The sequence below is a fragment of the Eublepharis macularius genome, chromosome 1 (assembly GCF_028583425.1).
Source record: "Eublepharis macularius isolate TG4126 chromosome 1, MPM_Emac_v1.0, whole genome shotgun sequence".
Taxonomy (NCBI): Eukaryota; Metazoa; Chordata; class Lepidosauria; order Squamata; family Eublepharidae; genus Eublepharis; species Eublepharis macularius.
In genome coordinates, this window is record NC_072790.1 from 58,648,920 (window position 1) to 58,671,647 (window position 22,728).

The 22,728-nt window shown below is 43.3% G+C and overlaps 1 protein-coding gene across 2 annotated transcripts; it reads left to right on the forward strand.

Annotated features, from left to right (window-relative positions):
* The first annotated feature begins 4,729 nt into the window (after positions 1-4,729).
* Positions 4,730-21,529, forward strand: CLN8 (CLN8 transmembrane ER and ERGIC protein). Of its 2 annotated transcripts, none has more exons than XM_054984333.1 (3): positions 4,730-5,052; positions 12,866-13,529; positions 17,279-21,529. In XM_054984333.1, exons 2-3 carry the CDS (start codon positions 12,987-12,989, stop codon positions 17,600-17,602), a joined length of 867 nt encoding a protein of 288 aa, XP_054840308.1. In that variant the 5' UTR covers positions 4,730-5,052; positions 12,866-12,986; the 3' UTR covers positions 17,603-21,529. The 2 variants fall into 2 exon arrangements, with proteins under 2 accessions (XP_054840308.1, XP_054840318.1); XM_054984343.1 differs by lacking the exon at positions 4,730-5,052 and adding an exon at positions 11,219-12,065.
* Positions 21,530-22,728: the final 1,199 nt, after the last annotated feature.

Below are 22,728 nucleotides of genomic sequence, written 5' to 3' on the forward strand. Positions count from 1 at the left end.
TGAAAGTGCGTTGGTTCTTTTCCTTTTTTAAGATGTTTTATGGTCTGGTTATAGCCAGTATGATTTTTTTAGACTGCCTGAGGGTTGTTTTACACTGTTTTTATGCCCACAGCTTGTTTTTAATGGGTTGTTTTTAATACGAATCACTTGTGCTGTTGTTTTTATGGTTTTATGTTATTACTTAAGTTTTTAAGTTATTTTACTTATGAGCTGCCTCAAACGTGTGAAGAAATGGCATATAAATAAATGTATTTGTTTTGTGTGGTGTGGGTGCAGGTAAATGGCCAGCAGATCTGCCTCACCAAATCAGGTGCCAAGAGAGAGACAGAGACTCTGCACCCCAGACTGCTTCAGCCAAGTGTCAGGACCAAACCACATGCAACACTAGGGTTGCACTGCTGACATTCCAGATGTGTTATTGGGCCTTAACAAGAGTTTCAAGTGAGTAGCCATGTTGGTCTGCAGCAGGAGAGCAAAATTTGAATCCAGTGGCACCAGACAAGATTTCCAGGGTATAATCTTTTGAGTCAAAGTTCCCTTGTCAGATATGGAGGGCCCTGAAAAGAATCTGTGGGGGGCAGGGTATGGATCAAGGCTATGGTGCTGTGTGGGGGGATAATGCTCCCTTCCACATTTTTCCCTGACTAAAAATAGAGACACACGTATGCTGGGCTGCTTTAAGCCTTAGCAAGAAAAAAAAAGCAGAAGTAATGCAAATATTAGGGCCAAATCACACTTCTTGACTTCTGCTTTTTCTGTTGTTTCCAGTGCCAACTGCTGTTTTTTTCCTCTCATCTGCACCTTCCCCTCTGATGAGTCCTTATCCAGAGAGGTAGCAAGAGACCTTTATTTAGCAAACACCCACAGCCATTAAAGAACATTAACAGTCTTTTGTTCCGGGCCCTGCATTCATCATGTCATGTTAGGCAGAACCACATCAATAGGCTCAAGCAGAGGAACCAGACAGAAAATCTGTAAGTCTGTGAATGTGGGAGAGACTTAAATTTATAGCTGGGCAGTGAGCCCATAGGAAGAGACTACTCTGCGGACACCCATAGGACTGCAACCTGATCCAATGAGTATTTTAACTAGTGACCCACATACCTGAAGTGCTATTCGTTTCTCACTCTGTCACTTTATGTGTCAACTTGTAACAAGGCTGCAGACTTGCTGTACCACAACTGTCAGGTGAGGGGCCCAAAGGAGATCACTGATGGTAATGGAGGTCACTTTGTGGAACCTCCTTCCAGAAACTGTTCAGAAAGCATCATCTCATTTGATCCTAAAGTCTGTGAGGTCCTGCTCAACCACCGCAACACCAGAAAAGTTGTTCCCAAGGGTCAGCGTATCTCAGGTGGGGAAACTGCAAAAATCATGGGTCTCACCCCTTTTCAAAGCACCTTTCACTTGCAATAGAACATTTTAAGATGCAGTTCTTTTCCTATTCCTTTTTCAGATGGTATTTGGATTATTTGTTTCTGTCCAGGTTATATTCTGTATTCTGGAAGCAGCTGGGAAAGATGCTAGCTTCCAGATAGCTCTAACACGCTGCCTTTCTCAACCCAGATAGTAAAAGGGATCCTTACTCACAGTTTTAGCCAGTGAACGAAGCATGGTTCAAATATAAGCAAGATTCGTCTTTATTGGTCCAGATTTGTTGTAGACAAGCAGTAAATTCATTATGACTGTTGCATCCTTGAGGGCAAGGGTCCGAACAAAGGGGGGAAGAGGACCATAAAACCTTTTAACACCTTCACAGGAAGCCTACAATAAAACTTCTATATTGGAGGGGGGACTACAATTCCCATGAGTACCAATTGTTAAAGGGACAGTACATAGTTCTGACTACACAGATACTGAGGCTTTCTAAGCTGTGGTTACAGTACACTCCCCGCCTGGGATCCTATGGATTCCACCCCAACATGCAAGCTAGTGGAGTAACCTAACAAGTCTAAGCATATATGTCATGCTACACTATTCTCATAACTAGGCAATAAAGGCTAAATATAGCATATAAGCAACAAATGGCATGCAAAGCTTGAGCTTCAGTCTTCAAGATCAGTCTTCCGAACAAGCAGGATCACTTCGGTGACTGGTCTGGTGAAAATCTTCGGGCCGTCGTGTCTGGCTACACGAATGTCAATCTTGCGGACCAACCCGTCCGCGCTGGGTAGAACTCGATCTATAAGTCCCATGGGCCACGAGTTCCTAGGAGCATCCTTGTCTTTCAGGACGACGACATCACCTTCACATAGGTTGGGCTCAGACTTCTCCCACTTGCGTCGGCATTGCAGAGTTGGGAGGTACTCTTGTTTCCATCGCTTCCAAAAGGTGTTAGCGAGGAGTTGAACTTGCCTCCATTGCTGCTTGAACATATCCTTAGAGATGAAGTCTCCCTGAGGTGCAGGCCAGGCGCCTGTCTTCTGTGTCAGCAAGGTGGCTGGTGTTAAGATGGTAGGGTTCTCAGGATCAGACGATACTGGAACTAAAGGTCTGGCATTGATGATAGCAGACACCTCTGCCAGGAGGGTAGCCAAGGTCTCATGAGTGAGAGAAGGTTTTTCTGCTAGCATGGAGTCTAATATTCTGCGTGCAATGCCAATCATGCGTTCCCACACTCCTCCCATATGAGAGGCGTGGGGAGGATTGAAGATCCATTTACAATTCTGGTCACTCAGGTAGCTGCTGAGAGTTGGATCAAGATCTGTGCTTCCATTGATTCCCAGCTCCTTGCAGGCGCCAACGAAGTTCGGGCCACGGTCAGACCTCAGTAGCTTGACAGGTCCCCGTATGGCAAGGAATCTTCTGAGGGCATTTATGAAGCTGGAAGCATCCATGGACTCAATCACTTCGATATGTACGGCTCGGATGCTCAGGCATGTGAATAGCACTGCCCATCTCTTGCTGTTGGCTTGTCCTCCCCTGGTCTTGCGTGTCACTACATTCCAGGGGCCAAATACGTCAAGTCCAACGTTAGTGAAATGGGGCTCAGTGCTGAGTCGATCCGGTGGCAGGTCAGCCATCTTCTGCTGCTGATGGGGACCTTTGAGCTTCTGGCATTGTATGCAGGTCTGTAGGACTGCAGCGATGCATCTTTTCGCTCCCACAATCCATAGGCCCACTGCTCTGATGGCTCCTTCTGTGAAGTGACGTCCTTGATGATGAACCCGCTCATGGTGGTGGCACACCAAGAGGACAGTCACGTGATGTCGAGCTGGAAGGATGATAGGGTTCACTACTGTTGAGCCTACATCAGCTGCCTTGAGACGTCCTCCTACCCGAAGTAAGCCATCATCGTCGAGGTAGGGGTTCAGCTTAAGTAGCGGACTGTTCTTGGGTGTAGGCAACCCTTTCTTGGAGTTTTCGAGTTCTTCTACATAGAACTCGTGTTGTACTCTCTGGAAAATCAGGAGCTCTGCCCTGCGTCGTACTTCTGACGAGGTTGGCTCTGTATTCCGGTGACTCCCAATGCGGATATTACGCGCACCCCAATGAGCCTCGTGATGAGAAGACGCATCTTCGGGACATCAGGACTGTACCTTCACGGGATACCAGGCACAAGCCTCTACGGGACTCCAGATCCAAGACAACGGCTTCGGTGCTAAAAACAGGGGTCTCCACAACACCGGCCGAAGCCACTGTAAGTAAACCTTCAACATCGAAGTTGCCAGCGCAGCCACCAGCACAGAAGTCGACGGCACGGCCTACATATTTCTGTCCACTCCACATGGAGGGACACTCTGCGAACAGGTGCCCAACTTTCAGGAAACTGCCATTGACAGTGAGGAAGTTCACGATTTCAGAGCTCAAGATGTGTTCCCGTTGTTGCCAATCTTGAGAACATGCCTCAACTGATTGCAAGACTTATATAAAATGCTGCGAGTGCGGCAGCGACACTCATGCAACTGCCATGCACACAGATGCCACGTCAACACAGCCAGTTGTGCCTGACAACCCTGCCTCCCAAGGGGAGAAGCCTGTTTCGGCCCACTGCACTCAAGTGTGCGGCGTTGGAAGCAACAACCGGTCCTGCCATCAGATATTTTAATTGTGTTTCTAGGCTTTACTACTGTGCCACTTCATTTATATCCCACTTTTCTCTGCAATGAAAACCCAAAGGGGCTTGCAACAGTCTCCCCTTCTCCATTTTATCCCAACAACTCTGTGGTAGGTTAGGCTGAGAGAGTAACTAGGTCACCCAGCAAGGATTCGTACCTGGGTCTCCCAGATCCAAGTCAGACATTTTTTTGAAATTTTATAGTTTCCAGTTTATAGTGTAAATGTTTCAAATAAGAAGTCAGCACTTCTTTCTATAGGGCTTACACACCAGCCAGACTGCATATCGACTGTTACTGTTTTATAGATTTTTGTCAATTTCCCCAAAAGATATCTAATAACTGGCTTAAATACATTAAACTAGGTTTGCAGCTGGATCCTATGCATGGTCACTCAAGAATAAAGTCCCACTTCGTTGGCAGGGCCTGGATAAAGAGTCAGGAGTTCCTCCTCGTTGCAAAACTGTTGTTTTTGAGCTCACTAACCTTGTGAGCCGGGTCACGCATTGCTTACAAAGCCGTTTCCCATGCAATAAATTTGGGCTCTGCTCGGTCCTAGCGCCCGGGTTTTTCCGCTGGGGAGGCCTTTCACTGAATCAAAAAATGACGCGTCGCGTTTACTGGGCAATGTTGTGCGCGATTCCGAAACGCCTCCAATGGCGTTTGGAGCGCAGCCTGAATGCCGGCTCAACCGCGCCGCGTAATTACGGATGACTCGAGCGCTTCCTCCCCACCCGCCGGCAGAGCGAAATGGTTTGCTCCGAGCGGCCGAGGCGGACGGAGGAAGCCAGCCCAGGCGTGCGGAGCCTCGACGGGGCGCAGCCGGCGCTGGCAGTTTTTGTCTTTGGCAAGCGCAGCTGACTCCGGGATGGGGAAGGAGTCCCGGCTCGGCCCTTTCGGAGGCTGCTGGTCAGCAGTTTGCAGCGCATGACGAGCAAGCAGCAGAGCGGGGAGCAGCCGCGAAACGGAGGCCTGTTCCCATGGAGCAGCCCGGCCAGTAAGTACGCCTGCCTTTGCTCCAAACAAAAGGGGTTCCCGTGCTAAGCCGGAGGAAGACCCCCCCCCCTCGAGAACACTTCCTGTGGCCACTTCAGCTTTCGGAGCTGCTCGCTTGTCTTGCGTTTGGCCAGGCGCTCTGCGTCCGCGCCTTGAAACTGGAGAAAGGCGCGATGCGGTTACCGTTAATGGCTCTACCCGGGCACCAGGGACACGCAGCCGAAAGCGGTTTGTAGGCGGCTTTCCTTCTCTCTGGAAGGAGCCTTGCACGGGCGAGGGGCGGCGGGCCAGGCGAGTGCCGCGGAAGCAGGCCCCTCCCGGAGACGACTCTCTGGCACCCTTTGGTTAGCTTCGTGTTTTTTCAAGCTTTTTGAGGTGGCATCTCCCGTTTAAACTTTCAGCCTTGCCTGCTCAATTCCTCGCTTCTCAAAACTCACTGCTAAAGGTAATTAGTATGGGTTACTCTGAGCAAACTGGAGGTTGACTATCTCGCCCCCAACCTCTCCTTAGATAACGATTTTCTGTTAACGATTTTCTGTTCACTGTTGGTGTTATCTGTCTTAGCAAAAAGCTGCCTTGTACAGCATCAGTCCATTGGTCCATCAAGGTCAGTATTGCCTACTCAGACTGGCAGCATCTTTCCAGGTGGAGGTCTTTTATATTACCTGTCCTTAATCGGAGATGCTGGGGATTGGTACAGTCAGGAAAACTAGGGAAAGGCCTCCATATTTTTTCCTAGAATAGATTTGAATGGTACATAACTACACAGTGTACTTGACTTTGCTGATTCTGCTGTTTATTTTCATACTCCCTCCACAAAAAATCTACCTACTGGGGAGCCGCTCACTGCATCTGACAAAGTCTGCAAAAGCTTACACAGGAATTTTTAAAAGTTAGTTTTTCAGGTGCCATTAGACTCCTCTGTACTTGATCTCAACTGGGTGTCCTTTATTAGAAAACATTGTGTTAGCATACAGTTACAAAACTATAAAAGAATTCCAGAACATATTCCATTGAGCACTGACGTAGCTCATTGGAACTCATTTCTCAGTTTTTTAATCTTTAACTTGGATAGGACATTCATGTTTGTTGGTTCCCAGTTCATCAGCTAGATACACAAGGCAGTGATGTCTGGTGGTAGAAATGCAAACTGTACAGTGCGGGTGAGGGGGGTTGCAAACACTTGGGTGCCCAACAGCCTTGTTCAAATGCTTCTGACTTAATTGTTGCTATAACTCTACTGTTGCTCACTAGGGCCTACCAACACTGGTAATTGTTTTCTATAAACCTTTACATGTGTATTTAACTATATATTCACTGATGGGGCTGAACTGCTGGTGACTTAAGTGGGAAAGAGATCTTGAGTTGTAATGGAACACTCCATGAAATCATCAACTCTGAAAAAAGGCAAATTCTATCCTATTGATTAAAATGCTGAAAGTTAGACTATCTTTGTATGTCTACAGGAAGGTGGCCTTTGAAATACTGTATAGTGTATACCATTCTGGTTACTCCATTTCATAAAGATAGATCAGGATGGGTAGCCGTGTTAGTCTGTCTGTAGCAGTGGAAGAGAGCAAGAGTCCAGTAGCACCTATAAAACTAACAAGATTAGTGGTAGGCTATGAGCTTTTGTGAGCCACAGCTCACTTCTTCAAATACAGCTAGAATGTGAGTCCATCTGGCCTCAGCTGTCAGAAGCTGAATGATTATAGCTGGTGAATGATAAAGGCAGGTGTGATTGAATAGGGTGGGGTATGCAGAGGGGTAGTGGGTGTGAAATTTCTCCACACCCACTATCCCTCTGCATACCCCACCCTATTCAATCATGCCTATCTTTGTCATTCACTGACTATCATCGTTCGACTTCTGTAATCACTCCACCCTCCAAGATATAAGGACAGATGAACTTACATTCTAGCTCTTTGTGGGGAGGTGGTGCTCTGTTGTCTTGGTGCTGGAAGGAAGGCAGTGGGAGGGCTTCTGGTGTCCTGGCCTCACTGACAGTCCTTTAGATGGCACTGGATTTCTAGCCACTGTGTGTGACAGAATGTTGGACTGGATGGGCCACTGGCCTGATCCAACATGGCTTTGCTTATGCTTATGCTTAGCTGTATCTGAAGACGTGAGCTGTGGCTCATGAAAGCTCATACCCTACCACTAATTTTGTTAGTCTTATAGTTGCCACTGGACTCTTGCTCTCTTGCACCATTTCATAAAGGATATTGTAGAACTGGAAAAGGGCAACTGAAATGGTCAAGGGGGTCATTGAAAGACCTCCACTTCATTGAAGATCTTGGGGCCAAGCTAGACATCGTTTTAGGGAATAATTTAAGTGTTTAAAATAGGCTGCAAAGGCCTGATCCTGATTGGACCCTCACAGGGTGGACTTAGACTTAGTGGGATCAAGGGATCTTGTTTCCCCCTCCCCGACATGTCTTTTCAAGAGTCAAAACAGCTGTGGTGTGGCTGTTTTGGCTTGAAACGGCATGAGAGGGAAACAGGATCACCCCCCCCCCCATGCCGAGGTGTGCATGGCTTTCTTTAAATGGTCACATTCTTCCCTAAAATGACTACAAGTGTGAATTCTGTAATTATGCTGATATTTGTCATAGAGAAAATCAAGTCTTTTTCTATATATTTCTTCTTTCTTTCTTTTTTCTTTCTTTTTTCCTATCTTTTTAAAAATTTGTATCTGCTTTTAAAAAATCTTTCAACAAAATTTTATTCAAAAAAAATTTCTTCCCTAAAATGGCAGAAGCGGCCGCAGGTCAAACCTGTGGCCACTGTAGCATCTACTTAGGCCCTTAGAGTTTCGGAGTTCTGGTTTAGAAAAATTTGAATAGACATGATAGGGGTTTAATATCTTGCCTGTAATGCTAAAACTCTGGGACAAAATGACTTCGCCCTATGTCCTTTCATATGTCCTTGTGTGCCAGCTATGATCTTTAGGCAGCCAGCTATTGTATATTCCCATTCCTTAGGTTGGTCCATCTGACATCAACCAGAATCCGGGCCTTTCCATTATGGCCCCTATCCTGTAGATAGTAAGAGGCTCAGTAAGAGGTGAGGGGCGGTTCCACCTTCAAGATCTTCAGACTTACCTACAAGGCTTCCCTCTTTGAGAGGATTGAAATGGCAGGCATTTTGAAGGGAGGGATTAGTTATGTTATTTTGGTTTTAATTGCAAATGTTTTTAATATACTATTGCAAGCTGCCTTGAACCATGTGGAAAGGCAGGGTAAAAATGTTTTAATAAATAAAATAAAATATTTAGTTTAAGGCAATCCGTGCCACATAGTGTGCTGATGGCCAGTATAAAGGGGATTAAAGAAATTCATGGAGGATTGGTCCATTGACAACTGGAGGCTAAATGAAATCTTCATTTTCATAGGCAGTGTACCTCTGAATGCCAGTACTGGAGGGGGAGGGGAGGAAGAGGTGACTTTGACCTTTGTGGATTTTCCGTTAGCATCTGATTGGCCACTATATTAGTTGAATATTTGATCTGATGCTTTTATTCTTTTAAAAACACAAAAACTTATGATTGTGTGTTTATAGTAATAACAAAACTGAAGAGAACTTGTGAACTGATCTTAGATGAGGGCTACTGTTGAAGGTTTTATGTGTGCCAATAACTTGAACATGTGAATCTGCTTTATAACACAGCAAACTATTGGTCCAGCTGACTCAGTATTGTTTAATCTGGCTGAGGGTGGGTCTCCAAGGTGTCAGGAAGAGGCATTTCCTAGCTTTGCTCACTGCGATCATTTAAGCAGAGATGCAAAGATTCAACCAACTTTTGTTCTTGTAAAATGTGTAGTCTACTGCTGAGTTATCTTCTCTTCCACAAGGGTAACTTGAGGTAACGTCTAATGAGAAGAATAAGATGTCTTCATGGCAAACTAGATTCAGTGAAGTTCATAATCTGAATTATACGAGGATGGCAATGTGTGTTCACCAGGGGTCATTTAGTAGAAAAAGAGCTGGAGGAACTCATTAGCATAACTCATCAGCATATGTCATGCCCCTTAACATAATTGGAAATGTTTCATTAGCATAACTGATTTGTATATGCCACACCCCCTGGCATCACCTATCCTGGCTGTTTTGGACCCAATTCTGGTCATTCAGGGCCAAAATTGGGCCCAAAATAGCAAAAAGGGGCTGAAAAGGGACCCCAAATGGTCAGGATCGGGCCACTGCTGAGTGGGAGAGTGATCCACCACCCGTCAGATGCCTGATCCGGGCTGTTTCGGCCCCAATCCAGGATGAAATGGGTCCAAAATGGCCAAGCGTCAGGTGGGCCGGGCCACCTGACATGTGACTTCTTTGGGGAACAGCCGGAACTGCGTTCCTGCGCGTTCCCCCTCGAAATGAGCCCTGGTGTTAATTTGAAATATGGATTTGGAACTGTGAAACAGATACATTTGTTTAACTTAGTTCTACGTGCAGAATAAACATGACTTGATAGGATTCCATGCTTCGGGCCTTTGTTTCAAGCTTAATGAGGCCGTCGATGGAACTGATCCTTGGGGCCTTTGTCGTATCCCAAGTACGGTTCCAACCCTCTGGTTTATTCGGGAGCTTAATGATGTTTAAAACAGCTGACAAATAATGTCAGCATTGTTGGGGAAAGGCTCAAGCCGGGTCAGACGCAACATGCCATGAAACCCGTTGGGTGGTGGTGACAGTGGTGAAGAACGCTTTCTTCTTTGCTACCATTTCAGCCTCCTACTCTTGCCCAGAGCAACTGTTTAGGGTTAAAAACTTAATGACATAGGATCTAATTTTCTTATGCAAAATAATCTGGTTATTATCAGCGAGTGTAGATTGATTTAAATAAAAAAAAAATCCTTTTAATATGTTTTCATATAAACAGTGTGCAAATCTGGTCACCGAAACCTGTTAAATTATAACTAAATAGAGCAGTCACACAATCTCGGAGGGCATACTTTAATTTTTAGATAATTTGTTTTTTTCTGTTTTTTTTTTTTTAAATGCACGTAATAGTTTTATTACACAGATAATTTTGCTTATTTGTGCCAAACTGCAGTACTTTACTTCTGGTTAACATTCCTAAATTGTATACAGAATAGCAGATGATATATTTAATTAATCAAAACAGTTTAAAATGCTACACTAGTCAGTGGCTCATGTATGCAGCACTATCTCCGTTTCTTGGGTTATTTTCGGGTTTCATTAACTGTAACAGACACATCATCAAAGTAGTAAAAGCTTGTCAGACTAGATTTTATCCTCCCTACTCTTACAGTTGTTTTTGTTCACAAATTGAAACAGAACTACAAGTTTTCCTGCTTTTCCCACTCCCACTCGCTTTCTAAGCTTGGAATAAATAATACCAAACAATAAGAACATTCTTTGTTCTTTGCAGAGAGGAAGTTGCAACTGTATAAAGTTGGGCTATCATCTAACAGGTGCCTGACTTCCACCTGTTCGGAACAAAATCATTCCCTTGAATATCGAAGTGAATATGTAAAGTATAAACAGTTTTCCAGCCCTGGCATTTATTTTGGCTAGCATCTCCAGTGTGATTAATAAATGTTCACAAGTGGGCAAGGACTTGCAGGTGTCTCTCCCCTTTTCCTGTTTTCTTCTCTCTTTCCCACCCACCAGTCAATTTATCTTTATTCCCCTCCTCCTCCTTCAGCTTTCCCTTCCCATGGCAGCCTCTGCCTGGGAAAACTATGATCCAGTTGCATGGTGCCAACAATCAGGCCAGGTCCAGTTGCATAGTGGGGAACCCAAAAGGACGTGTGGGAGGCACCTCATTTTCCCCCTGTATCTCCTTTCCAACACTTCCCTCTTTCCCTTGCTCTGGCAACTCCCATATTCTTCTCATATTTCTCTTCTTCCTTCTCTCCATCCCACCTACTAACTGACTTACCTTTTATCTACCCCCCTACCTTCGACTATGAGCCAAGCTACAAGTGACACCTGACACGAGTTAGACACGTGTCAGTTTCCCTCAAGTTTTGATGGGATGTGTAGGTGTCCTGTCTAACTTGCAGCTTGGCTCTCTATGTAAAAGCCCATTGAAATCAATTGAAGTTTGCAGAACAGTCAGTCTAACATGTTAGAGCTTGTCTCTAATGTGGAATGGGTAGCCATGACCTTGGCAGCGTTCCCAGCTCCTCTCAGCCCAGCAAGGCGAGGTGGCCACCGGGCGAACTCACGCTGCCCCGGCCGGGCCAAGCCACCACTAATCCAAGGCAGCTCCAGGCAGACACTGGCTCCCCAGCTCAGGCACCCAGGTGATGGAGCGTGGGCAGACCCCCTCATCGCCCCCTGCAGCCATGGCCCCATCCTGCCGCTACACTTCAGCCTGGCAGGACGAGGCAGACGCCGGGCGAGATCGCACGGCCGGCCGGGCTGAGAGGAGCCGGGAGTGCTGCTTGTAGCTTGTCTGTTTATAGCTCTAATCGTTGGATTTAAATAATCCAGAGATGGGGCTACCTCAAGAATTAGATATATTGACAAGTTGACCTGCATGGACTTGCAAGGGGCATTTCATTTCCCCCTTCTCCACTAGTTCCTCTATTTTCTGAAGGCTGCATAGCCCTTTGCTTTTTTCCAGCCTCCTTCTCTCTTTCCCACCCATTAGCCAACCTACCTTTATCTCTCCTCCCCTTTCAGTTTTCCTTCCTTCCCTGCCCCTGGCAGCCTTTTCCTGGGAAAAGTCTGGCTGATTTGTGCAGGGCTGGCTGCCAAGGGAAACACTGGGTAACTCACAAGGACTTGTTAAGGACATCTTCAGTTTCCCATGTATTCCTTTCCCTACACTATTTCTTCTTTTCATCTTCTTGGCAGCCCCCCGTATCTTCACCTTTCCCTGTTCTCCTTCCCACCCAGCAACTAATTCACATTTTATCTGCCCCTCCAGGTGTATTTATTTTTTATTTAGCAAGTTAGTAACCCATGGTTCTCCCCAGTGTGGACCCAAAGCAGCTTGAATCGTTATCTTCTATTTTATCTTCACAGGAACCCTATGAGGTAAGTTAGGCTGAGTGTGTATGACTGACCCAAGGTCACCCAGCAAGATTCAGTGGTAGACTAGGGATTTGAATCTGGGTTTATGGCTCCTAGTTTGAAAGTGTAACCACTATACCACGCTTGCTTTCGTGTGGTGGCTGTTGTTGAATGATCGCAAATAACCACAAAGAAAACCCACCGTAACCTTCTAACTACTCCATTCATTCCGTAGGTATTCTATAAATGATGTGACTGTTATATAATGGTGATGTTGGCACCAGATTCTTTGGTTGTACATTGAAATTTTGATTTATTATATCTAGTATAATCTTGTGGCTTAGAATGTAGACAGAAGGTTATGGTGGATTTTCTTTTTGGTTATTATTACCGTAACTCTCTTTTGTGGTGTGGATGAATGATAGCAAGCAGGTGGGCCTGGTTGAGTCATGCACATCACATGGTTGCTGCCAGGCCTCGCCTCAGTGTGTCCTCTCACAAAGGCCAGTACATCCCTGGAAAAGTCCCCTCCTCCCGGTCTGTTACTGGCAATACTGTTGTGCTTGTCCAGCAAGGGGCTACCTCAAGAGGGCAGTTTTTTTCTTAAAGCTACAGATTGCTTATTGTAATTTGGGTTTTTTAACCCTCCCATCCCAGTGTGTTTATTTCAGACTTTTCTGCAAACTGGGGCTTTTCTCAGGATTGTAGAAAGACCTGTCTTGTCTGTTCCTGGCTCCAGTCTCTGATTTTTGCCATGTTTTGCCACTATGTAAAAGTATCTATATGTCTTTTTGTGTGTGTGTCTGTGTTTTGTTTTTTTGCAGATGGCAAAGTGGATTTGGTCATTGCTGAATGTAAAAGCAGATATTAAAGATCCTTAAAGAGACCCAACGTGTGGTTTCCTCCCAAGTTCCCACAAGGTGGTTTGCAGCGTAAACTGAAAACATGGTTCAAGAAAATGGCGCTGTGGTATCCAGATCCGTTTTCGCCTGGGATTATATTTTATGGGAAGTTCGTCTGAGACTAGTGGTGGCTGGCTTTTTAATCTACTCGGGAGTATTTTTTCTCTCGTGGTACCTGTCTTCAAAGATGAGCATCACTTACCGTGGCTTGCCGGCAAAGGAGAAAGTCTTCTGGAATCTGGCTGCCACACGAGGCGTGTTTGGCATTCAGAGCTGTATTGCTGGCTTGTGGGCTTTACTTCTAGATCCAGTTTTTCAGGTTGACAAAGTGTATTCCCAGCAGGAGTGGAGCTGGTTCATCTGCCTAATAGCCTCTGGCTTCTTTTTGCTTGAAAATGTAGCTGTTCATGTTTCAAATATTGTTTTCAGAACGTTTGATTTATTCTTAGTTGTTCATCATATGCTTGCCTTTGGTGGCCTTTTTGGTATGGTAACCAACGAAAAGTCTGGACATTATTTACCCTTGATGGGAATGCTACTTGAGATGAGCACACCTTTCACCTGTATATCCTGGATACTATTAAAGGTAAGAGATTGTTAATGCATACTTACAACAGTAACATGATGCAGCCCAAGCTAAGTGACGTACATATTTTTGAATAATTCAGATAGTGCTGAATGCAACTCTTTTCGGGGGGGGGGGGTTGTGCGGGATCTCACTGGGCTGCAGGAAGAAGATCCTGCTCTGCAAAGACAAAGACAGGTGCACAGTATTACATCTGGGCCACAAAAATGGGAAGCACAAATACTGGATGGGGTATACACTTCTGGGCAGTAGTATATGTGAAAGGGATCTTGGGGTAAGAGTGGACTGTAAACTAAATATGAGCAGTCAGTGTGATGCGGTGGCAAAAAAGGCTAATTCAGTCTTGGGTTGTATCAAAGGGGCCATAGCGTCGAAATCGCAGGAGGTCATAGCCCCTCTCTATATTGCCTTGGTCAGGCCGCACCTGGAGAATTGTGTGGAGTTCTGGAGGTCTCACTTCAAAAAGGATGTGGACAAAATCAAGAGGGTGCAGAGGAGAGTGACGAGGATGATCAGGGGTCTGGAGACTGAGCCCTATGAGGAAAGGCTGAGGGCCTTGGGAATGTTTAGTTTGGAGAAGAGGAGGTTGAGGGGGGACATGATTGCTCTCTTTAATTATTTAAAAGGCTGTCATTTGGAGGAGGGCAAGGAGCTGTTCCAGTTGGCAGCAGAGGGTAGGACCTGAAGCAATGGGCTTAAATTACATGCTGGATATTAGGAAAAACTTTTTCACGGTCAGAGTAGTTCAAAAGTGGAATCAGCTGCCTAGGGAGGTGGTGAGCTCCCCCTCACTGGCAGTTTTCAAGAAGAGGCTGGATGAATACTTGTCAGAGATGCTTTAGGCTAATCCTGCACTGGGCAGGGGGTTGGACTAGATGGTCTGTATGGCCCCTTCCAACTCTATGATTCTAAGTTTAGAAAAAACTATTGTTCACAGTGCTAGTAAAACAGAAATGGGGACTAAATGGACTGTGAACATACCCAGCACAGCTCATGTGTCAGGATCTAGTCATTAGAATGCTAAGGATATTTCCCCAAGTAAGTGTCCAATCTGTGGAGCTTTCTGGCAAGAGATGCTATTATTGGTATCCTCAAGAAATCTTCCAAAGCCCAGCTTGGGTTGCTTTGGGATCTTTGTTTTTACCTATTTCATTTGTGACAGTGTCCCTGTGCAACATAGAAAGGACAATATTGTGTAATGGTTAAAAGGTTGGATTAGGACACAGCTCCAATCTGTTCATCAGCAAAGCTCACTGGATGACCTTGGCCCAATTATTCCCTTTCAGCCTAGCTTTCCTCACAGAATTGCTGTAAGACAAAATGAAAGGGGAGAGCGGTATACGTACTTTGAGTTCCTTGCAGAGAAGAACAGGGTGATACCATCCATGTACCCTGCCCTTGATAATAACATGGCTGCTGCATTTAGGACTAGCTGAAATTTCCAAATCATTTTCAAAAGCAGCCCCAGATAAAACAAATTATTGTGATCTAACCTGGATGTGATCAGAGCCTGGATCACCGTGGCCAAATCATACTTTTGGGGAAGGACCTGTCGCAAACTCTTTGCTGACTCTAGCTTGTGCTGTCCTTCCCCTATTCTGAGGTAAAATTTTCTTCCCAAAGCATATGTAGTTGTTTACTGGGCTAGGAAGCCTTCAGTAGCATGGTTGTGTTGGTAGAGCTTTAACTTTCTTTACTGTCCCACCCTTAAGGAACGTCTTTATTGTGATGTTACCCATCCCAAGTTTAAGTAGAGGGAAAAATTGGTTTTTTTCTCTGGCACATGAGGCTTGGTGAAGTGTATAAGTTAACAGAAGGTTTATTTACAGGTAGGATGAATAGGTAGGTAGGTAGGCAAATACTTAAAAGCTGATGTAAGTAGGAGGTTTTTGCACAGATTACCTTACTGGCATGAGGCACAAAACACTTGGTATGGTTTATTAGGTTGCTGACTTAGATGAGAGAGGTTGCTGTTATCAGACTTGATCTGTTTGAAGTATGGTTCCTCCTTTTCACACTTTCATAGATTAGATACTCCAATTTATGCACACATAGAGCACACCTCCCCTTTTACTGCAGACCTCAGGGTACTCCACTGAGTTAAAACCCTCTCCAGATGCTGGGCAGGAGTTATAGTTATACCAAAGTTATAACACTTTTCCTTTGGCCGAAGGGGAGACTCCTTTCTACTGACTTCCTTGGCCTACTACAAGTTCTCAGATGTCTTGTGTCTCAGTAAAATTTAATGTTGCCTGTTCCACTTTAGTATAAGGACTAAAAGTGCTTAATAAACTTAATGTCTCTCTCTCTCTCACACTCACTCTCACACACACACACAAAGTCAACCCTTCATTCTGTTGGATCCTACCAGCTTTTCTCCTGGCCCAAGGAACAGCTGTGATCGCACCTAATTCCCCTCCTCACTGCAGCCTGTATTCCACATGGATTTTTATTCACTCAGGCCCCATGAATCCAGCACCTTTGACTGTACACCTAAATTTTGTACTTTAAATGTACACCTAAATTTTGTACTTGAAATGTAGCCAGGGGGAGGGGAACTGTCCCTTCGAATAACTTTGCTGATTTTAGAATTGGGTGGGGTTTACAATGTTATAAATTCTATAATGCTATAATTTAATCTCATGTTGAATAATCTTGTTTCATTTTAGTGACAGAAACACTAGATTAAATAAACTATTGAAATGAAAATGCAGTGAAATAATACTAAGAAGCAGGCCAAAGATGGCTCTTAAAATTCGTGTGAAAGGTGCTTACTGCTAGAAAAAAATTATTTACATATTTATTACATTTAATTACTTAGTTCATTTTTATTTACTTGTATGGTACATTTTCTTCCTACAAGATACTCGGTGCAGTAAACACCATTCCCCCTCCTTCATTTTATCCTCACAATAACTCTGTGAGGTAGGTTAAGCCTACCTAAGCAAGTAACTGATTGGCCCTCGGTCACTTAGCAAGCCTCATGGCTGAAAGGGGATTTGAACTTTGGGTCTCCCAGATCACAGTCCAGTACTCTAACTGCTATCACACACTGATTTTTTTTACAACTGCCTGCATTTTTTGAAATCTCAGCCTAACATAACATCTCGGGTGTCTTTAGAGTTAGTGTTTTTAAGGATGGTATCATCTGACAAGAAGAAAATACCGTATGCTGAATAGAAGTTGATCTTTCTTATGCCAGAGAATGAAGGCTTGACATTTTGTGTCATCCCTAAGAGATGGAAATATGGAAGAATGCAGATGCTTAGCCATGTTGTCGGAGCACTGAGTCTAGAGAAATTCTGCATACAAACAGCATTTACCAGGCAGACTGCCAACAGCTGCCTTTTTTTTGTTTTTGTTTTTTCAAAATCTGAATGGTAAAGTTGAACCTTAGGTGCAATCAGTTTCTTTAAGCTTCTAGCTCCTTGGTTTTAGAAACTAAGCAAAAAACAACTCTCTAAGGCATGTGTCGATCCATTTATTTTCTGAGAGAATTGTGTGTGTTTTTTTTTACTCAATTTCCATAGACATCTCAAGCACATTCTTTTCAAGTTGGGTGTATCCCTTTCAATCTCAAACATGTCAAAAGCTTTAGTGTCCAAAATACTTAACTCTCAGGAAGTTTAGGATGTAAAGATTAATACTGACAGAGTCTGGCCTGGCAGGTTTTTCCGGTGCCATTATAATAAGTTTGAAAATACTGCATTTTGTTGAGTCTAACTTTTCTCTCTCTCTTTTTATTCTAGGTTGGCTGGGCTAATACTTTATTTTGGAAAGCAAACCAGTGGGTAATGATTCACATGTTTCATTGCCGCATGATTCTCACTTACCACATGTGGTGGGTGTGCATTTCCAATTGGAATGCTGTGCAAGAAAATTTGGGGCGCTTACATTTTGCAGTTGTATTCGCAGGGTTAAGTGCCGTCACAATAATACTTAACCCTTATTGGACATACAAAAAGACTAAGCAGCTTATCTGTCCTGTTGACTGGAATTTTTCCAATAGAACAATGAAAAATGGCTCCTCCAAAAAACTAAATGGAAAACCATTGCAGACGAAAGATCTATGATGCTGAATTTGGTTGTCTTTTCTACACAGTAGTGAATCGTGGCCTAGAAGAGCACTGTGCTGGTAGGCAGCTAGGACCATGAAGCTTTATTTTTAAGTTTTAAGAGATCTAAGCCCTATTTATGTCAAGCTTCTTATCAGTATTCTTAATCAAATGTTGCTGCTGCCTGAATTAAATATCCATGTTACTGACAAATCCTGAACTTCAGTAATATCTGAGTGTGTCTTTGTTAAACATAGAAAGCTCTGTTGAATGATGGCAAGCAAGTAGTGGTTGTGAGTGACCAGCCATTTCTAGAACTGCCCACTTGAGCACCTTGGCCAGGTCATAGACCAGGAAACCACTCTGTCTAGTTGCCATTTTAAAAGATTTCCAGGGATGGTGGATATGTCTAGGTTTTGTTTGTGCTCCAGATGTTTGTACCAATTTTCTAGAGTCACTCTTTCATACACTTACAAGCTTTCTATAAATTAGTAAGCATTCATGATGTAAATCTGAGCATTATCATGAATGCTGAATATTAACCCAGTTTATTTTTAATATGCCAGTGATTATGTGGACTAGAACGTGATTCTTCCTAGGAAGCCTTAAAAAGTGCAATTCCAGCTGTGCTGCTGCAAAATATATTCCATTATCATGGGATGAGATTGAATAGTAGTTAAAAACTCAGACCAGTATTTCTCTTTGTGGGCAAAATACCAAGAAACTATGTTTTGCATCCTTTCTGCAGCTTGTGCTGCAAGTTCCTAGTAAACCAGCAACCGTCTTGTGGTCTCTATTCTGTAGTGTCTGTACATGTGCTAACATGTTCCATGACATATTCCAGTAACAGTCTTTGTAGGCCCGAGTGTGATTTTCTTCAAACAGTGTTAGCCTTTGACCTCTTGTTGAACTTACCATTTTCTTGTAAACTGTGGTGAGAAGGAGATTGTGGTCCACCATCTGGTGGAACTCTCTATGCCTACTGATCATTGGGATTCTTGCAAAAAATACTGGATATGATGAAGCTGAGTCTGCAAGGTGCTTCTTACATTTTAATAAGTAAGAATGCATAATCAGGGTTATGCAATACAGTTTAACTATGCCTTAACTATTGGGAGACCCTGAGTATGCATTCTTGGTCTGTGAATGTAACACATGCTGATGGGTCATGGGAGTTCTAGTAAAAAAAACTGATGTAAGCCCACTCATGGTCATTTGGCAGGATGCATCTGACGTAGGCTTGCTACTCCCCGCCCCCAAGAATCTGTTCCCTATTCAGTATGATTAGAAATTGTCATGGCAAAAAGATGCATTAGAACTGCAAAAAGTAACTTTTAAAACATTACAAGGGCAGTATCATCTAATGAAGTACTGTTCTGATGAGCGTAAGATGTCTCTTTTCATAATGTGTTCCTTATTTTGGATCTGTTTGGTGGCAGTATTATTCTACTTGTTCTCGTTTCCCTCACCCTGCTTATCTTAGGAAGGATACTTCAGATGTGATTAAACTGAGGTTCTTTCTGTTCATAATGGACCTTGACCCTGAGTGTAGTTACTGGCTTATATAAGAAAACTACTAACCCAAATCTGAACTGTATGGTACAAATTTTATGCATAGCAACTATAAACTGTATCTTAGATGTGGCCCATTAGGGAAGATGACAGATAATAGAAATTCTCTTCGGCGATATATTTCAGCTTATTGAAATGACAGATTGTTCCAACCCCAAATTTAAAAAAACATACAAAATTTCATTATAATGAATGAAACTGGGTGAAACGCAGAGACAAAGTCATTATCCTTCACCTCTTGAAATCCAATTGGAACACTTAAATATTTAGGTAACGTTCACTTTGGGTATCGCACTGCTGTAATCATTTACCTCCTGGTTTTGTCTAAGGAAAATCCAGAAAATGAATTAAATGCTGCTGAAAGACACTTTGCCCCATCAAAAGTGGTCCCATAACTGTTCCGTAGTTTTAACTACCACGATGCCCTAGAGGTTGGAGAAAACGCCAAGTATTATTTTGTTGCATTTGTTTCATTGTAGAACACTGACACCTAATGGCTGTTGGGAAGTATAACTTGTCTGTTTTAATAAGGAGAATATGAAAACAGATCAAACACGGGTGCACAGTTCTCCATGAAGGTTGCTGCAAGTGTTGACTTTTTTTTAATAAGCAATGTGGGGTGCAAAAGGATATTTCTCCTTCTTGTTGGTTTTATTTATTTACTTCATTTCTCTGCCTTTCTCCTCAGTGGGGACCCAAGCAGTTTACATTGTTGTCTCCTCCATTTTACCCTCGCAACAACTGTGAGATAGGTTAGACCGAGAACATGGTCACTCAGTGAGATTCCGTGGCAGAGTAGGGATTCAAACCTGGTTCTCCCAAATCTTAGTCCAGCATTCTAACCACTATACAACACTGACTTTGCAAGCATGTAGGTAGCGCAAAGGCTTCAATGATTCCCCCCCCCCCACTCTTGCTTGCTTAGGAACTTAGTAAATGAACAAAGAACTATTAAAGCTGAGCAGTAGTATACTTTAAAGGTAAGTTAGTCACTCAGTTCTATTTTCTATTTGAGATAAATGAACATTAGTGGTGAAGGTCCTATAAAGGACTATAAAACAGCATTGTGTGCTTGGTATGGGACTTATTTGAGAGGGAGGGTATTTGCAGGAGGGATGTTTTTCCTTTGTGGAGGAATAATAGTCTAAATGTAACCAGAGAACACCTCTAATTGATCATTTCTGGTCCAGTATAGATTGATGGTCACTGGGAATCTTGGTTTATTTTGCAGTAGGCATAAGTTAAAGCCTTAAAATTCTTGATGTTCTCAATTGCATTTAAGTCCCTTTCCCCCAGATGCTTATTAATAGCTCGAGTTCCCTTAAAATCAGAATGGAGAGATTTTGATTAGGCAGAGAGATGCCACAAGTTTGGTCTTTAAGATATGCATTCTAGGTAACTTTCAAAAGTTAAGCTACAAGATCAAAATTTTTGGTAGCCATATTGCTCCTCAGAAGAATTCCCAGAACAGAAGTCACGTAATACCTTTTATTAGAGAGCCAGTTTGGTGTAGCGGTTAAGAGCATGGGACTCCGATCTGGAGAACCGGGTTTGATTCCTCAGTCCTCCACTTGGAGCCAGCTGGGTGACCCTGGGCTAGTCACAGTGCTATGGAGTTCTCTCAGGCCCCACCCACCTCACAGGGTGTTTGTTGTGGGGATAATAATGACATACTTTGTAAACCACTCTGAGTAGGCATTAAGTTGTCCTGAAGGGCGGTATATAAAGCGAATGTTGTTGTTGTTAGGACCAATGACAATAACATAAAATGGTGAGCAAGTTTCTGAGCTCTCCAGAATTCTTCATCAGGATGTGCAAAACTTGTTATTCTCCCTTTGAAATTATTTCTCATAGAAAGAATGTGGGAAACTTGTTTTGCACACAGCTTCATATAATGACACATGCTTCATTCAGTTTATAGTTTTGCAGGCAACTGGTTTGAGGGCCTTTTCCACTTTCTTTTCTGCCTCTGATCCTTCCTTCCTTCCTTGTAGCTGTTTCTTCTGGATATCCAGCCTGACGAAAAATTCTGGAGAACTCAGAAGGCTGCTTTACTGATTTGTGATATTTTCGTTTATCTGGAAAAGATTCTTGCAGAATTTTTTCTGTGAAATAAATGATTGCAGGTTTTAGAACACGTGGGGGCAAGGTCATGGCCAAATACGCAGAAGATCCTTTTTAGGGCTGTCCGCCACATTTTTGTTGTCCGTTGGCTCTCACACCCTTAGACTATCCCTTGATAGAACACTGGAGGCCTTCAGTTGGCCCTTGCTAGGACTCATAGAGTATGCTATATATTTGGTTTTTGTTACTGTGCCATCTCTTGCCCTTCCATCTTATTTGAGGAGTAGCTTTTTCAGACATTATAGAAAAGAGTCCAGTAGCACCTTAAAGGTGCTACTGGACTCTTTTCTATTTTTAGCACCTTAAAGGTGCTACTGGACTCTTTTCTATTTTGCTGGTACAGACTAACACGGCTAACTCCTCTGAATCTATTTCTCAGACATTGTGTCCTTGTGATCTGTTGTGGTTGAAACTTTAGCTCGTATCTTCTTTGACTGTATGTTAGTGGCCCCTTTGAGAAGACTTGGGCTTCAGTCAGTGATAGCTTTTGGCACTTCTTTTGCTTCCCCAGCTTTTCTGTTAGCACATCACTGTTTTGACACCGCTGGATGTGGCAAAAATTTTACCTGCAGTGGCTTCGATGCAAGGGTGGTGGTAGAGTGATTTATGTTGTCCAAGACCACTGGGGTCATCAGATTATTTGAAATAAAGGAAGAAGGTATGTAGAAGTTCAGTCAGCCCTGCCAATCAGAGTATATGATGCTGAGCTAGATGGTCTAATAGACCGAGTTTATACAAGATAGCTTTATCTGTACATCCATGAAGAGGCTAAATATGACTGATTTCCAGTATTTTGTGTATTGTTATATTATTGAGAATTGTTATTCTCAATAATAATTATTGTTATATTTGCTGAGAAATTGCTTGAATTTGTTATCTAGGATAAAATTAATTTGGGAAAAGAGGTTAAAGAACTGTTAAGAGGTAAAAGATTGCAGAGGCATTCCAGAACCAGGGTACCAATGCATGTCAATGATTATATGGTTGTATTAAAATATCGAAACAAATGCCAATATGCAAAACTGGGACTTAGTTATTTTTCAGCGAATCCAGTTTCATCAGTCTTGTGAGACAAAATAACAAGCTGCTATCTGAAAGACAAAACCTGAGCATGTTCAAGAATACCCCAGCAATTGTGTTCCTGAGGGCACTCTTTAATTTTGCCTTGCAGAGGTGACTTGGCTGCCATTCATCCATATGGAGAATAATAAAAACGTTTCACTTGACAGTACTGTGGTTGAGGTTCAACCTACATCACCACTCCTGATTGTGAGAGCCTCCACAAATAAGAATCCCATAATGATTGGCATCCTACTAATAGCAGATTAACAATGCAGTCCCAACGAAAGTTTGCACCCTTCTAAAGTCACTGATTTAAATGAACTTAAGGGGGCTATAACTCTTAAATGATCTCTTGAAAAAGTTTTTGTTTAAAAGATTAGGTCAAA

Coding starts and splice junctions, on each gene's coding strand:
- CLN8 (XM_054984333.1), top strand. CDS start 12,987: ATGGTTCAAGAAAATGGCGCTGTGGTATCCAGATCCGTTTTCGCCTGG. Junction 13,530..17,278: donor TATCCTGGATACTATTAAAG/GTAAGAGATTGT, acceptor TTTTTATTCTAG/GTTGGCTGGGCTAATACTTT.